The sequence below is a fragment of the Oryx dammah genome, unplaced genomic scaffold (genome assembly GCF_014754425.2).
Source record: "Oryx dammah isolate SB20612 unplaced genomic scaffold, SCBI_Odam_1.1 HiC_scaffold_16, whole genome shotgun sequence".
Lineage (NCBI taxonomy): Eukaryota > Metazoa > Chordata > Mammalia > Artiodactyla > Bovidae > Oryx > Oryx dammah.
Window position 1 is genome coordinate 54,354,051 of NW_024070200.1, and position 17,867 is coordinate 54,371,917.

Consider the following 17,867-nt stretch of genomic DNA (forward strand, 5'->3'; position numbering starts at 1 on the left):
AGCTGGTGCTAGTGTAAAGAATCCACATCCCAGTGGAGGGGATGGAAGAGATGTGGGTTGGATCCCTGAGCCAGGAAGATTCCCTCCTGGAGGTGGGCACAGTAACCCAACCCATCTTTACCTGGAGAATTTCATGGGCAGAGTAGCCTGGTGGGCTATAGTCCCTAGGGTTGCACGACTGAAGTGACTTAGCACACACACACCATATCTTCTTTACCGGTTCCTCTGTTGATGGACATTTAGGTTGTTGCCATGTCTTGGCTGTTGTGAATTGTGCTGTAAGGAACATCAGAGTGCATGTTATCTTTTCAGATTCGGTTTTTAGTTTTATCTAGTTAGGAAATCATTTGCTTATTTCACAGGAACACATTGTCAAGAATTTAAGCAAGAGATGGTTTATGATAAGTAACTTTTATGATTCCTAGCCCCTAAATGTTTATAATATAATTTCAACATTTTGTCAGTAGTTGAATGGTTACAGATTTCTACACTGAAAGTCAGTCACCCAAAGCTTAAATGTTCCATTTCATTTTCTTCCAATATTAAAAGCTGCTAAAAATTTTGATACATGAGTTCTCTAGTCTTTCGTATAAGACAAAACCACCCTTAATACCATTTGAAGGATTAGAAAATTCCTAACAAAAATGAACCATTTCCCCACTTTCTGCTAGCATCTCCAGTTCCCTGGGGAGCAGTTCTCAAGGCCCTTGCAAGATCTCCTGCTGATAGTCCCAGAAACAGTTAGAGGGATTGCCTGGACACATTTCCTTCCTTACTTTGACTAACATACAATGTTGCCATTTACAAAAGCTACAAATGAAATGCAGATGTGCCCCCCCTTACTTTGTCTTGTTCTTGTTGTTGTTGTGTGTGTGCACTCAGTGGTGTCCAACACTTTGTGAACCCACCGGACTGTAGCCGGCCAGGCTCCTCTGTCTCGTCCATTGTCTGTTCTCACTATAATATTCCAGCTCTTTACATACACACACACACACACCCCTACATCACTCTGCCTCAGGTATAGCTGTTCACAGCTTCTACTTCAGAGATGAGGAAGGAGTCAGATCATCACCACCTGGCAGATTCTTAACACTCTAAACTGCTTTCAGAGAGTTCAAAGCTGCTGGGTACCAGGTCAGAGTTTTGAGTGAGAAAATTATCATATATCACTGAGTTATAAAAACAAGTTTGGATTGACTGAAAGGCCTACACTCTTCCATGTGGAAAGACAAAATTGAGATTTATGATCGTGGTGTTTCTACTGATGACGAGTGTGCAGGGAGTAAAGATAAATTTGTTCCTTTTATCTTGACATCCCAGAACTAAGGGGATACGGCAAGAATCAAAGGCAATGCAGGCTTACAAATCCATTTAGTAATGCCTGGGGTGCTAGAGGGGCCCTTGGCAATCATATCCCAGAAGTTGCTGAGGCTCAGGGGAGGCAGACTGAATTAAAAGTTCCTCTCTGCTGAGTGAATCATCATGGCAGTTTCGCTCTTTTGAGCCTCAGATTCTTCAAATGTAGAAGGTAGGGACCCATGTGAAATGACTGCCAAGATTTCTGAGAACCTGAGAAGCAGTTTTGGTGAAAGTTTACATACATACCTTGCGGGGGGGTAGTTAAATGTGTAAATGGTACTTGCAGTTTGGGATTTCCCTGAATTTCAGCTCTGGGTGCCAGGTCCCACTCCTGGTCCCCAAAAGGGGAGCCAAGCCCTTAGCTAGTGTCAGGATGAGAAGGGGCCATGGCTGGGTATAACTCCATCCGACCCCTCTGGCGCTCTGCTTCCTGCTCCTCTTTTCCTCCTATTAAATATTTCTGGGAACCTGATGAGGTGCCTGAATAGCTAATAGATTTGATATGCATGAGTGGTCAGTCACTCAATCCCTTTGTGACCCCATGGACTGTAGGCCACCAGGCTCCTCTATCGATGGAATTTTCCAGACAAGAATACTGGAGTGGGTTGCCATTTCCTACTGCAGGGGGTCTTCCCGACCCAGGGATCAAACCCCTGTCTCCTGAATTTCCTGCATTGGCAGGTGGATTCTTTACCTCTGGGCCTCCTGGGAAGCCCAAGAGACACTATTAATTTGAGCTAAAATGTTACTAGTTGGTAATGACTTTTGACTTGCTGCCACTCCCATAAACTCCTATATTTTAACCCAAACATTCAATGACTTAGCTTAAAGTCATGACTACTTTGGGACCTTCTAGTTTCTCCGACAAACCAAGGCAGGAAAAAGTAACGTGTAAACAGAGGGTTCGGAAAGAAAAGAGGCTAGCGCCAAGCATGTGTCCTCTCACAGTTTACCCAGCATCAGCAGACTTGACAATTGCTAGCCAATCATTCTTTCTCTTCCAGATCCCAGGAACAAACTCGGTTTTCAGAGAGAGCGGCAAGGGGCAGTGAATGTACACAGATCACTGTAAAAGCAGCTGGTTCATGAGGATTCAAACCTAAGTGCTTAGGGACAGCACCCCAAGATCAACTATCATAAGGGTTCCCTACAACTCTCCGAGGGAAATCCCATCTCAATGACTCTCAGTGCAAACTCCCTGTTACAAAGCTAGTGCTACTTCCCAGCAGATATACTTGAAGAATGTTGCTCTGTGGGACTCGTTACAAGATTTCTCTATGAGAAAGCAGTGTCCAAACTTTCTGGCACCAAGAACCAGTTTTGTGGAAGACAATTTTTCCAAGGACAGGGCAGCAGGAGTGGGGGGAGGGTGGTTTCAGGATGATTCAAGTGTATAACATTTATTACGCACTTTATTTCTATTATTATTGCATCAGTTCCATCTCAGATCATCAGGCATTAGATCCCAGAGGCTGGGAACCCCTGCTATAAGGGAGGGAACTGTTCACCAAGTTTCTGTTCCTCCCGGCCATTTATAATGACTCCTCAAGTGAGTCCAAAAAAGGAAGCTTCTGACGCTGGAATAACACAGGTCACCTAACTGAAAATGGAAATAGACTGTCCTAGCGGTGCTTGTATCAGTGATGTTTACCTGAACTGGGATGAATTAAGGATGGTGGCAACCTCTCCATGATGTTCAGCACAGTAAGAATGTAGTTGGTAGAGAAGCAGAGAGTAAAGGCCAGCCAGTTTCTTCTTGCTCTGGGGGAGAGGGCTGATCCCCTTGATCAAATGTAAGCCATTCAAGAGACCATAGCTATATTGTAGCTCACATCCCCTGTGTATGCGTGCTAAGTTGCTTCAGTCATGTCTGACTCTTTGTGACCCCATGGACTGTAGCCTGCCAGACTCCTCTGTCCATGGGATCCTCCAGTAAGAATACTGGAGCGGGTAGCCATGCCCTTCTCCAAGGGATCTTCCCGACCCAGGGATGGTTCCTGCCTCTCTCTGTAGTCTCCATTACTACAAATGTGCAGGTCTGTCTGCCTCCTGAACCGTGAACCACTAGAGGGCAGAAAACATGTGCCTCTTTGTAGGCCATCTCTAGCTCCTAGCACAGACCCGGGCACAGAGTAGGTGTTCAGTAAATATTGCCAAGTGATGGAGTGAATGGGGTGAATGACTGAAACATGGAGCAGCATAACAGTTGCCTCCCATTCTGTCTGCTCCTCTTCCAACATCCGAACCATTTATCTCAGAAAAAAACAAGGTTAAATGATATCAAATACAACTCCTACACCCAAGGAGGCAGAAGGACTCAGCACAGCCAGTGCTTTGGAGGAGAAATCATAAAGGTCAATTCGTACCACCCCAGGGCTCCTCCGAAGGGGCTCACCGCAGTCACCTCTGCTTCCAAGCCCCTCTGGGACCTCGCTCCCTGTGGGCCAGCCGAGCTGCCTCTCCCATTCATTCTCCAGTGCTTTCCAGAGAGGCCCTTGCATATAACCTCCCTTTGCTAGCCAGCTGATCATTTCTGGGAAGTTTTCTGATTTCAGGATTGTTTACAATTAGCACAAGAAGAAGAAAAGTTGGGTAATTATCTAATTCCTGTAAAACTTAATGGGGCCCTTCCCACCCCAGGCTAATGGGTGATGCAAAATGTAATTTGAGTTAAGCTGTCTAATGCTGGGGAAGTGTAAACTATTCAGCGGCAGAGGGGAGTATTAACCCTCGTGCGAGGCAAATTTTCTAGCAGACATTTAGATCAAGGTAGGATCCCCGCCCCCCAGGGGGTATTGATTTTGCCAGAAGAGGGCAAGAGCTGGGAAGATGAAACCCAGCTCACAACTAGCACCCGGAGGGCCCAGGCAGGGTGAGCGCTGTGTCTGCCGCTGTGGACAGAGGAGCCACTCCGGCAGGAGTCGGGGTTCTAGCCAAGGCTCCAATAAGGGAACTCAGCGAGCCCTCTCTGGACCCAGTCTCCCTGGGTCTGTCAATGGAGACCAAGAGGACCGCCTGGCGGGGCTGATGTCTCTCGAGGGTGGGGGGCGAGCACTTCGCCCACAAATTGCAATCAGCGTCCCCGCCGAAGTTGGCCTGTCTCGGATGTCTTCTCCCCTCCCCTTCCCTCACCACCCCTCCTAATTCGTCAACTGCTGAAACATCTGCCTGGCTGAAACCAGCTCCTCGCCGCGCGCCGGGGGCTGTTCCCAGGTGTTGGTCTTTGTGTTGGAAAAACTTTGCGAGAAACCGAGGGCGCTGGACAAAGATTGAGAGAGGGAGGGCGTTTGCCAGGCAGCGGGGCATGCCGAGCGGTGCGCGCTCTTCCCTGGGGCTTGGCTTGGTACCCGGACGCACGCGGTGCCCTGAGCCCAGCCTCCCTAAGCGGGGAGTGGCTGGCTCCGGCCACATTCCAGCGCCCTCGGGAGCGAAAAGAAGGCAGGCGGGAGAAGCAAAGGCCGGAGGCTGGACACTGGAGTTGCCTCGAGTGGGAGGAGGAGAGCAGGGGCGCGGAGCGAAGCTGTCAAACTGCGCGCTGAGCCCCGCGCGGGGCGGGGGAAGGGAGGGGAGGGGAGTGGAGAGGAGGGGCGGACGCGAGCTGAGAGCGAGCGAGCGGGCTCGCCGCGCCTGAGCAACCCTTGTCTGCTGCCGCCGCCGCCGCCGCCGCCGCTGGCCCGGACTCGCCCAGAGCGCAGCGTGTCTGCCCGGCTGCGCGCCGAGGCTCGGGCGCCTGCCGCTGCGCCCCCCAGCTCCAGCTCTTCTCGCCGGCCCGCGCGGGTCCCGGTGGGCGCGAACCCACCATGCAGCTGCAGTTCCGGAGCTGGATGCTGGCTGCGCTCACGCTGCTCGTGGTCTTCCTCATCTTCGCAGACATCTCGGAGATCGAAGAAGAAATCGGGTAAATAAATAGCTACGCCGGGGCCCGTGCCGAGCCCGGGCGGGATTTCTTCCACACCCCTGCACTCTGTATCCACCCTTGCACCCGCTTTGTTTGCGCGCCGCGCCCCCCTATCCCTCGGCAGGAGAGGTGGGGAATGATTTGGACCCCGGGTGGCGGTGCGGGGGGCCCGGGACTGTCTACGCAGCGGAGGGCGGGGGCGCGGCTGCCGCGGGAAGTGCCCGGGCCGGGAGGACTGGCAGCCTCCAGCTGGCCCGCGTAGGGAAGCAGACTCGCGCACCCTGCCTCCCTTCCTTGGCCTGTCCGCGCGCGTTGTCTCTGGGGTCGAGGGAGGGCCCCGGGGAGTGTCTGGGGCGGGCGGAGAGGCCGAGAGTGGAGGAGGTTGGAGTTTCTTTGTCTCCGGCTCGGCCGCTTTCTCGCCTTAGCAAAGGGGGCAGGGGGCGCGCGGGGATCTCTGTGCTGGGGGAGGGGATCCCCGGGGCCAGGGCGAAGGGCGGGGGCTCTCCGCGGGCTCCCGGGAAGGCGAGGTTCCCCAGAACACCCAGATGGGCACACGCGCCTCCCGCCTGCCCGGGAGCCCAGCACTGGGGCGCGGGCCGGTAGGAGCGCCCAGGGGTTAGCTGGCATCCCTTCCCCGCCCTCACCTGGTTTTGGATGTTCAGCTAATTCCGCCGCGCCCCCTGCTCCCTCGGGTTCTTCTGCTCTCTGGTCGCGGAGACGGAGACCTCTGGGCAAAGTCTGTACCTCCCCCGGCTTGTCCTGGCTGGGATTTGGGGCGGGGCGGGGGCGAGGGGTTCCCAGGCACACGGTCTAGCCCTCGCTTTTCTCCCGTTCTAAGGGCGGGACCGCGAGCCCCAGTCCTGGCACAGGACTTCGAGGAGTGCTCACTCGCGGCGCGGGACGCACCCGCTGTGGGTCGGAGAGGCTGAGGCTCGCGCCCCGCCCCGCGGCCGCCCGCACGCTGGCCAGCCCTTTTCCACAAAGAACCTCCACCCCGCGGTGGGCAAGTGTGGGGAGGGGGCTATCCAGGGTTCTGAGAGGCCCTTTGGAGAGCCTCCTGGCCCAGGGCAGAGAGAAAGTGAGGTCACAGAGTGGGCAGAAAGTCCCTTCCTCCGTGGGGCTAGCTTCGGGCAGGCTCCCTCCCGCTGGTCCCGCGCCGCGCGCTTCCCTCCATTGTCCCGCTGGGTATTTCATTCACTCTCGGCGATAGTTGAGGGCCGGCTGAGCCGACAGGTTCCTCCGAAGGGAAATGCCAGCCCTGACCCAGAATACCAAGGCACTAAGGTCTGAAACCCGGGCCGGGCTCCACTGCCTGTTCACGCCTTTGCTCCTCGCCCCTGCCCGGGTTGGGAACCCCAGAATTTCTTCTGGGAACTCCACTGCTCTCTTCCTCTCCCTCCTCCTCCTCCTCGATTTCTCCAAGAGCTCAGAAAACTTTCACAAATACTGTTCACGTAATACACGACAGGCTTCCACGCGGAGATAAGAGAAACGCTCCTTTCGGTAGCTGTTCGTCTCAAAACTGTGGATCAGCAAGGAAATCCGGCGGGACAAGTCTTGGGGTGAGGCAGGACAAGTCTTGGGGTGACGGAGGACGCGGTGGGGAGGGCCTTCCTCTTGGCTCCCCCCGACACACACACATCCCCATTCTTCCCCAAGATGTGGGCTCTGCCTGGCCCAGGCCACTTGCTGACCTTGACCTGCGAGGGAAGGAACAGGGACTGCCCATTGTGATAGGAAAACTTAAGAGCTGGGCGCTGTCAGGCCTCGCTCGCTTGTCCATGCCCGGAACTTTTACCGAATTTTCTTCTAGAGGCCAGTGACTTTTTAATTTTTAAAACGTGATCAGGAAATCACTTTGCATATAATGCTGTGCTTTCCTGCCAAATACCTTGTAAACCCACTGCCCACCTTAGGTTTTTCAATAGGGTATCCGGAAATAAGCTCCAAGATGGGAGCTAAGAAGGGCATTTACCATATGCTTAAAAGCCAGGGCTTCTCCGCTGTGGGTGTGTTTCCTTAGATCTGTTTCACTGGGGCTGGGGAAGGGGCGCATTCCTGCTTGGGCCCACTGTGGGGAAAATTGTCAAACAAGTCAAATGTGTTAACTCCTGTGGCACTACCTGCCCCGCCCCGAAGCTCAGGTGCCCCTGTCCTCAGGCTGACCCTTGGCTTCCTCCCCCTCAGCCCTCCTCCAGTGCCACCCCCAGTCTGCCCCACACATAGTTCACTCATCTGGAATCTGCCATGACTCGGGGAGGAAGAACATGGAGCAGAGGACTGGAATCCAAGCTTACAAGCCAAGTTGCAAGCTCAGTCACTTATTTAATCTTTGGGAGCACCGCAACTTTGGACAGCCAGCGGGGGCTCAGTGCAGTAAGTGCCGTGGCACAGTAGCCAGTGAGGAGCGCCAGGCATCGACTCCTGTCTTCCTCAACCTATGCCCTGCCTTCCCGGGAGAGCCGGAATCGAACTTCAGACCCTGGGGCTATGGTGCCAACCCTGCCTACCCTTCCCAACTTTATGTTAACCTGTGCTCCGGAAGATTACAAATCACCTGCCAGTGCTGGTCCCTGGGAGAAAATAGGGGTTCTGTTAAAGGATGACTGTTTCTGGAAGACAATGGTAGGACCCTGTGATCTGTTAAGAAGGAAGGAAGGGGGAAAAAAATCTCTTTTTGGAGGAAATTTTCCAAGGATTAACAAATGAGAAGTAAAAGAGGAAGGACAATTTCATGTGTGTTATCTAGAAGAACAAAACTGAGGTACATTTTTGCTACGCTCTTGATTCCTTTTAGTATTAAGCCTTTTGATGTGGTGTTCTCAGAAGTTCTGTCCTGCCCAAGGAATCGTCTAAGGGGTTGCGAAGGGCACGGCTTTCTTCCAGGGGCTGCCTCCCTAGAGACACGTCTCTCGCTAAGTAATGATTTTCACAGTTCCATTTCTAACTTACTTGCTTGTGGAAGTGCCTCCCTGAGGTTGAATGCGAAAAGAAAATGTAAAAAAATGAGTTCTTTGCAAAGATTTCGAAGAGTGAATTCAAATTCTCAATCAGAGATTGGGTGAAACTTTGGTAAAAGCTCCCATCAACCCATGCAGCACCCCCAAATTTTAAGAGTCCACTGGACAAAGTCATAAGCCAAACTTTTTCTGATCATTCCCTGAGCTTTAGTCTTGAGTGTAACCTTCAAGAGAGAGTTGTGAGCATGGCTCTCCTGCCCACCATGGTGGGCTCAGAAGCTGACACAAAGAAGGCATTCAGTAAGCATCTGTTGGATAAATATCCCCCTGGGGTCTGGGCCAGTGATGGACGTGCACGGCATCATTAGGGAACTAACAACGCACAGTCTTGGAACAAGAAGGGTGTGCAGGGCTCCGCCTAAGAAACCTCCACTCTTTTTGTAATTGGGGTAAATTTGACCCAGAGAAGTAGCATCACTTATCTAAGATTACACCCTGGCTGGTCGAGTACAGAGCAAGCCTGCTCGTTTGAGCTGCTCTCCTCACTTATAAACCCATGCCCCAGTCCCCAAGTGAGTTCTCTAATCATAAAAGAATAACAGAACTCTGGACAAACAGGATGTGCACACATGCTAAGTCGCTTCAGTCGTGTCCGACTCTTTCCGACCCCAGGTACTGTAGCCCACCTGGCTCTTAGGTCCATGGAGTTCTCCAGGCAAGAATACTGGAGTAGGTTACCATGCCCTCCTCCAGGGGATCTTCCCAACCCAGGGATTGAACCCATGTCTCTTAATGTCTCCTGCATTGGCAGGTGGGTTCTTTACCACTGGTGCCACCTGGGAAGCCCCAAAGAGGATGTAGCTTATAATAATAATAGAAAGCATGGCAGCAGCAAAGATGAAGACAACGATGGCCATTAACGTTTATTGATTTATTGAGTGCTTGAAGCAAGAGCTATTCCAAGGTTTTGTAGATGTTAACACATGTCATCCTTGTGGAAACCCAGTGGTCCCCTACTAAGTGGCCCCAAGAGCTGCTATTTGTTGAGCACAAATAGTGTCAGACACCATACTTACTGCTTTAAAGCACTAGTTCAGGGGACTTCCCTGTCGATCCAGTGGTTAAGACCCTGTGCTTCCACTGTAGGGGGTGAAGGTTTGATCCCTGGTTGGGGAACTAAGATCTCACATGCCCCCAGGATTATTTTTGGCATGATAAGATCAAAAAATAAATTTAAAAAATGAAGTCAGTAAATGACTTTTAAAATAAATAAATAAAGCGCTAGTTTACTTGGCCCTCACCACACTTCTTGGAACCAGCTAGGTACTGCGGCTACCTTTAGGTCATAAGTGAAGACACTGACGCTCTGAAAGACTGCATAAAGCCAGTGACCCTAATTCTATGAGAAGCCAAAGTCCCTGTCTTGATTGACACCCTAGACTGCCCTTTCTCTGAATTCTTTGCCCTCTGTAGTAGCATTACAGAATAGGTCTCAGACCTGGCCTTCCTGACTCATTCCCCTGAATCTTCCAAAGGCCCAGTTACCCTAAGGATGTGGTCTGACTTAGTAGTAACCACCCCCACGCCAGCAGTTTAGAATGAGGGCAGGTGAGTGATGAAGACTGAGAAGGACTTGGGGCTCGTCTCCCAAAAGTGCCCCCGGTCCGGTCAGGTTCAGTGTGGCGCTGCCTCCTGGTTAGCAGACAAGTCCACTGGCCGTGGGCTTGAGCCTGCCAGACTCTCGGGTGGGGCCTGGGACTAGAGCTTCTGAAGGAGGGAGAACTCCCATTCCACTGCAACTCTGATTCCGATGTCAGTTGAATGTACCTTCCTCACTGCTGCACACCATGTGATTGAGCATCCAGGCTCCTGGACTAGGGCTGACAGGAAAGATGCTTAACAACTGGTCCCTTTGGGGCTCCGCCCTCTTAGAACAGACATCTGATTGGTCAGAACTGATGCCGTCTAGAACATCATGGCCAGGGTCCTGGTGCACCCCAGGGAGACATCAGATGCTGTCTGGGAAGGTAATGAATGAACCAGCTCTGATCATCAAACCTGTGAGCTGGCAACTACTGCCATCAGCCAAGGATGAGTGAGGTGCACCTTTTAGTGGATGAGTCCAGGTGGAGATGAAAGGAAATGACTTTGGACAGTTGCAGTCCAGGCACTCCGTAAGAAACACACATACCTGTACAAGGCAACTTTTTTTTTTTTTTAAAGCCCAGTCTTCGCCCCACTCCTTGTGTACTTCACTCAAGTATAAACATGATTGGAGGATAAAATAGGACAGAAAGAAAGTCTGGTTTTTAACTGACTTGCTCCAAGTCCTTCTTCCCAACTGTTCCTAGCATCAAATTTAAATTGTAAATAGATATCCTTCTTAGAAACCAATTCGCCACTCAGGGCCTCTTTCCCCTTGTAAAGCAGGGTTGCTAGGTTTTAAAATTGCTTAGGTTTTACAAATTGGGGACGTTGTAGATTACAAATTATAAATACTTCTCAGAGAGAGTGGAGTTCTATAAAGGATCCCATTGCTTTTAGTGTGGCATACAAGATAATACGTAATCTGGCCCCTGCCTCTCTCTTCAGTCGTCCTAGGCTCCAGCCATTCTGTATTGCTCACAGTTCAGTGGAATATACCATGACTTCAGGCAACTGTGCCTTTGCACGCGCACTTACTGCTTTCTGAAACAACCTTCTTGCACACACGATTTTTCCTGACCCCACCCCATCCATCCTGCCTTCCTCTGACTCCTCCTTTAAGGCTCAGAGCTAGTATCACCTCCTCTGCAAAGCATTCCAGGACCCCAGACCTTCCTTGGACAGTCTGGTGTAGCTGCTCCTCCTCTGTATACCCTTAGCATCCCAGTATTCTATGGAGATGGACTCAATGATTATGTTTTTCCCCCTTCTCCCGGCCCCTGGCGATAAGTATTGCCATTTAGTTGCTAAGTCATGTCCAACTCTTTGCACCCCGCTAGACGGTAGCCCGCCAGGCTCCCCTGTCCTTGGGATTCTCCAGGCAAGACTACTGGAGTGGGTTGCCAGGCCCTCCTCCAGGGGATCTTCTCGACTCAGGGATCAAACCTGCATCTCTTGCGTCTCCTGCATTGGCAGGCAGAGTCTTTACCACAGAGCCACCTGGTGATAAGTATATGGTTTAGTAAATAGAGCCCATAAAGTATTTTTAGAATGAGCAAACATGGGCCTCAGTTCAGTTCAGCCGCTCAGTCATGTCCAACTCTTTGCAACCCCATGGACTGCAGCACACCAGGCTTTCCAGTCCATCACCAACTCCCGGAGCTTGCTCAAACTCATGTCCATCCAGTCGGTGACACCATCCAACTGTCTCCTCCTCTGTCGTCTCCTTCTCCTCCTGCTGGAGTCTTTCCCAGCATCAAGGTCTTTTCCAATGAGTCAGTTCTTTGCATCAGGTGGCCAAAGTATTGGAGCTTCAGCTTCAGTATCAGTCCTTCCAATGGATATTTAGGACTATTTCCTTTACGATTGACTGGTCTCGAGCCAAGCACATGGGAAATATAAGCATTCACCCTTCTGCTCCCAAAGGTCTGTGTGTGTTAGTTGCTCAGTTGTGTCTGATTCTTTGACACCCCATGGACTGTAGCCTGCCAGGCTCCTCTGTCCATGGAATTCTCCAGGCAAGAATATTGGAGTCGGTTGCTGTATCCTACTCCAGGGGACCTTCGCGACCCCAGGTCTCCTGCATTGCAGACGAATCCTTTACCATCTCAGCCACCAGAAAAGCCCTCCCCACCAAGTTCAGTTCAGTTCAGTCACTCAGTCATGTCCGACTCTGCGACCCCATGAATTGCAGCACGCCAGGCCTCCCTGTCCATCACCAACTCCCGGAGTTCACTCAGACTCACGTCCATCAAGTCAGTGATGCCATCCAGCCATCTCATCCTCAGTCATCCCCTTCTCCTCCTGCCCCCAATCCCTCCCAGCATCAGAGTCTTTTCCAATGAGTCAACTCTTCGCATGAGGTGGCCAAAGTACTGGAGCTTCAGCTTTAGCATCATTCCTTCCAAAGAAATCCCAGGGTTGATCTCCTTCAGAATGGACTGGTTGGATCTCCTTACAGTCCAAGGGGCTCTCAAGAGTCTTCTCGAAAGGTCAGCTAAACACCCTCTACTTGCTCCGAAAGCCCCTTGCTTTTCACTACATGCTTATCCAACATGGAGGTCACAGCCCAGTTGAGGGCACAGCTTTTGTCATCTCAAATGTTGGGGAGCAGGCCATGGGAATGAAAGGAACTTTCTAGTCTGTAAAAGAGGGGGACCCAGTGTTAAGGCTTCTGCTGCCAGTTCAGATAACAGAGCAAAGATGTGGAGCTCCACTTCCAAGACCCTGTCCAGTTCTTTTTCTCCAGAGAGCTCTTCCTAGCTCTGCCACTGCCTATAATGCCAGCGCCCTCACCATCCTCCTCTTGCCTGGAAAGGAAGTGCCCACTCTGCCCATCTTTATCACCTTAACAGCCTCCACACTGGCAGTGAGAGCAGGCTTAACTTGAGGCCAGCTGTTTCCTTCTAAGGGCTGGTCCCCAGAAAGGATGCTGAACAGAAAGGATGTGCTGTGTGTTTGAAATGTTGAGGGAGAAAGAAATAAGAGGTCAGATTGATGCATTGTTGTTTAGTCGCCAAGTTGTGTACGACTCTTCGCAACCCCATGGACTATAGGACACCAGGCTTCCCTGTCCCTCACCATCTCCTGGAGTTTGCCCAAGTTCATGGCCATTGATTGATATGCATCATCTCAAATATTTTCTCTATGAAGCACCTTTAAGTGGTGTTTTGATAAACACTGGCCAAACCAGGGAGTCATGATGGATCGGCCAAGACTTCTAAGCAGCTGCGAGGATCCTCGGTGGGGTTCAGGAGCCTTGCACCTTTCAGCTGCCTCAAGCAAAAATGACTTCATGAGGCAGGTGGAAAGATACAGTGAAGAGAGTTGGGGGGGGCGGTGCCTTTCCCTGGTGAAACAGTGGTTAGGTATCCCCCTGCCAATGCCGGGGATATGGGTTTGATCCCTGCTCAGGGAAGATCTCACATTCTGCGGGGCCAACTAAGCCCATGTGCCACAACTTTTGAAGCCTGTGCTCTGCAAGCAGAAAAGCCGCTGCAATGAGAAGCCCGTGCACTGCAACTAGAGAGTAGCCCCCACTCGGTGCAACTAGAGAAAAGCCTACACGGCACCCAGACTCGACTCAGCACAGCCAGTAAATAAATACAAGGAATGGGGGTGGCCAGGAACATGAAAGCCACGGGGGGGGGGGGGGGGGGGGGGGGGGGGGGGGGCCAGGAGGCAGCCTCACACGAGGAGATGGGCACAGATCCATGTCTCCAGGAGAAGCCCCAGGGTGAGACCCTGGGGTGCCATGTGCAAGCAGGGAAGCCATCCCCTGTGCCTGAGTGACTGCTGGTCTGGGGCTTGTCCTTCAGTGTTGAGATTAGTCACTCTCCTGGGCGGCAGCTGGGCTGGTTTTAAATTCTCCCCGGCCTCCTGCAGTTTGTCACTTGGCTAGGAAACTGCCCAGTGTCCTGACGGGACCTGTTTGTCCTAGCATTTTCTTAGCTTCAGCTGTCGCAGACTTTGCAGTGGCAAAGGGAACTGCTCCAGAGGTGTCTGTAGTCCATGGTGGCAGGGAGTGGGCTCCTCCCGGACACTTCTAGCACTTGGAATCCTGGTTGGCTGCTGCTGGAAACCCCGAGTCCCTGTGTGGGTGTATGTTTGAGTTCCGAAATTGCTCTTTGAGAAAGAAGCTCTCTGCTCTGTCACAGAGTTCTCCAGCATTTGGCTATCATTATTGCAGGAGCACGGAGGCACACAGCTCTGATTCCTGGTCCCCTTTAAAGGCTCAGGGCTACAGTTTCTCATCGCCTCTTAGTTGATGGCGGGAGGCTGAAATGACCCTGAGGTCAGCGGTTCCCAATGCTGATCTGCAGATGGGTGGTGACACAGAAGGAAAGGAAAGAGAAAATAAGAGATACATTGTAGCCATGATGATTCTGTTAGTTTCATGTTTTCAACCTGTCATTTCCTGAGAACTCTTCTATCTTCTGAGATGATTTTGTTTTGGGTGTTGATGTCCTTTCTTTCCTGAAAGAGGGTGATGGTAGATGGTAGTGTTACATTTTTCCTAAACTTAGCGCCAACCTGTTTTTTGGTCGGGTGCAGTAGGGGATCTTAGTTCCCCACCCAGGGATCGAACACACACCACCTGTGCTGGAAACACAGTATCTTAACCGAGGGACCATCCTGGAAGTCCCTCAGCCCCAATTTTTTTGGAAATGTTATTGATGGCTGAAGTCTATAGTCTGGGATCTGAGTTTACCTTGAAGAGTAAACAGAGGGCATTGCTTCTAGAAGCAGGGGCTCACTGCTCACACATCTTTTCTCAGTGGAGGCTGACGGCAGCAAAGAATAACAATGGTCTTATTATTATTATTATTTTGGCGTATCTGTTGCGTGCATATGACAGCCGAAGCACCTTAGCTCTGTTCGCACCTGTAATATTCCCAACAGTCCTATGAGGTCCGTGTTATTATTACCTCTGTTAAACAGATGCACAGCCTGAGACACAGAACAGTTAAGCAACTTGGCCAAAGTCACACAGCCAGTCCGTGGCAGAGCTGGGATGTGCACCCAGGTTCCAGGAAATCAGGAGAACGATCTATAACTGATGTATGAAATGACATCCAATGAAGGAAATATGCATGCTTATTCCCCCAAAGGGTAAAGCTGGGACAGAGAGAGGTCTGCAGGAAAGAGAGAAACCCAGGGAACAGCCACGCTCGAGGAGAGCTCCGGAGACAAGACACCAAAGGCGGGGCTGTAATGGAATGTGGCAGCCCAGGAGATGGAGGCGATTCAGGGTGGCCGGCTCCTCGGCACCTTGTTTTGGATGGTGCTCCCCACGCCGCCTTCCCTCCTTCCCTCTCCCCCAGCCTCCTCCTTGCCCCCACCAGGTCTCATCAGAGTGGCTGTGGAGCATGTTTGTTTGATCAACTCACTATAGGAGACACACACACACAGTGATGGAAGAGAAAAAACAACACGAATGATTAAAGCCTGGAAGAATTTTTTTTCTGGGGAAAGACAGAAGGGCTAGGGTTGTCAGCTTCCCAGCAAGGAAGGAAGGAAGGAAGCAGGTGGGGAGGAGACTTCTGCAGGGAGGTGGTAGGGGCCCAGGGAGCCTCTCTCCTAGGGGCTGATATTGTACTCGGAGCTGCCAAGTTGGTTCATATACAGATCAGGGACTGGAGGCCCAGAGAGGGACCAAGTCTTGCTGAGGTCACACAGCCAGTGACAAGGAAATGAGGTGCCAACCAGCTTTGCCCAACTCCATCACATGCCTTTCGTAGTGACTTCTGTGTCCTGGAATCACCAGGCTGCCTGCGCCTGTTCCCCCTGCCTCCCACCTCCCACCCTGGGCCATTTCCTGTAGCACAAAGACAGTTTGCAAAGGGAGACTGGAAACTGGGACTTCAGCAAGGGCTCACGGCCAGTCAGAAGAGCCTCCCGAACACCATGGTGACCCCGTACTCGGGTGCCGCACTTCAGCCCATGTTGAGGAGAGGCAAAACCCTTGGACAGTCCAGTGACATGTGGGTGCTTGCCGTTAGGTTTCCTGTCTCCAGTTTCAAGCACAAGAATATCGGCTACACTCGAAGGAGTGATCCGCAGGATTAATTCACATCTTCTCGCTTAGTAAATGCCAGAGTGGCTTAAATAATGGAGCGGGGAGGCTAAGATACCCGGAGAAAATGAACTGGTAAACTGATCAGACAGGTGACTTGCGTTTGCTGTTCTCCTGTAAGCAGCAAACCCTCTCCTACTGCACTCGGAGGCTTCTGAGATTTGGGAGCTGACTCTTAAGTGGACTCTGCCTTATGTCCAAACTACACCCCAGTCCATAGGCTTTGTTCAAAGGAGAGGTAAAGAGAAGGGCGAGAGAGGAACCCACAGTGATGTGAGGGTCCTGGCCGGAGCTGGGAGCCTCTTCCACCGAAGCAGCAGGGCAGCAGCCGTCTGACAAGTAGCTCCTTAAAGAACAGCCAGCCTTGGGGATGGAGCCAGCCCAAGATGTCACAGCTCCATCCCCAGCCTACGGGTACCCAGGCCAAAGCTCTGCCCTCCAGTATCGTTAGAATATGACTCCCTCAGGTCTTCACTGTAAATCTCTCCCAGCTGCCAGCCTAGGGCCTTCCTTTTCTCCTGTCTGTAAGAACTGGGGCTCCCCTGCTGGCTCAGATGGTAAAGAATCTGCCTGCAAGGCAGGAGGCCCAAGTCTGATCCCTGAGTCAGGAAGAGCCCCTGGAGAAGGGAATAGCTACCCACTCCAGTGTTCTTGCCTGGAGAATCCCATGGTGGGCTACAGTCCAGGGGGTTGTAAAGAGTCAGCTGAGCGACTGACACCCACACAAGAACTGGCAAGTCTTCCCTACGAGCCAGATTCACTGCTCATGCTTCGAGACACTGGACCGCACCTTTGGAGCCCCTGGGAGCTGCTACGGGAAGACTAAGGCACTGATTACTGATGCCATACTTATTACCTGTGTGACCTCAGGCAGGTGGCTTCACTTCTCTGCGCCTCGGTTTCCTAAACTTTCTAAAGGAGTTAATGGTATCCTATTCATAGTGTTCTGAGACATCAGTAAAATATAACTGATGGGAATGTAAAATGGTGCAGCTGCTGTGGAAAACAGTGGGGTGGTTCCTCATAAAATTAAAAATAGAATTACCATCTGACCCAGCAATTCCACGGCTGGGTACATGGCGCAAAGAATCAAAAGCAAGCATCTGAACAGGTATTTGTACACTCGTGTTTATAACACTATCATTTTCAGTAGCGAAAAAATGTCCATCAGTGGATGACTAGATAAGCAAAATGTGGTATATACATTAGAAAGGAATGTTGTTGTTATTCAGTTGCTAAGGCATGTCCACCTCTTTGCAACTTCATGAACTGCAGCACACCAAACTTCCCTGTCCTTCACTGTCTCTCTGAGTTTGCTCAGACTCGTGTCCATCAAGTCGGTGATGCCATCCAACCATCTCATCCTCTGTCGTCCCCTTCTCATCCCTCTTTCAATCTTTCCCAGCATCAGGGTCTTTTCAAATGAGTCAGCTTTTCGCATCAGGTGGCCACAGTACTGGAGCTCCAGCTTCAGCATCAGGCCTTCCAATGAATATTCAGGACTGATTTCCTTTAGAATTGACTTGATCTCCTTGCAGTCCAAGGGACTCTCAAGAGTCTTCTCCAGCACCACAGTTTGAAAGCAGCAATTCTTCGGCGCTCAGCCTTCTTTATGGTGCAACTCTCACATCCATACATGACTGCTGGAAAAACCATAGACTAGATGGACCTTTGTCAGCAAAGTGATGTCTCTGCTTTTTAATATGCTGTCTAGGTTTGTCATATCTTTTCTTCCATGGAGTGTCTTTTAATTCCATGGCTGTTTCATTCATAAAATAATGTAGTACCAAAAAGCATAGTGGGGAAGGAGCAGAGGGAGAAAAAGAGGAAAGAACTGGTACTAAAATTAGAGAAACGTCAGTGTGAACCATTACTTTGTTACGACTTTATTTGGATATGCTTGCTAGAGGGGAAGGGCAAATTCCCAATG

At 51.2% G+C, this 17,867-nt stretch overlaps 1 protein-coding gene across 1 annotated transcript in view; it reads left to right on the plus strand.

Moving 5' to 3' along the window:
- Positions 1 to 4,987: 4,987 nt before the first annotated feature.
- ST8SIA2 (ST8 alpha-N-acetyl-neuraminide alpha-2,8-sialyltransferase 2) overlaps positions 4,988 to 17,867 on the plus strand; it is a 73,127-nt gene continuing 60,247 nt past the window's right edge. Inside the window, exon 1 of the mRNA XM_040256982.1 lies at positions 4,988 to 5,257. Within this exon, the coding sequence (XP_040112916.1) occupies positions 5,160 to 5,257 (98 nt within the window). The 5' untranslated portion in view covers positions 4,988 to 5,159. The remainder of the gene's footprint in view (positions 5,258 to 17,867) is intronic.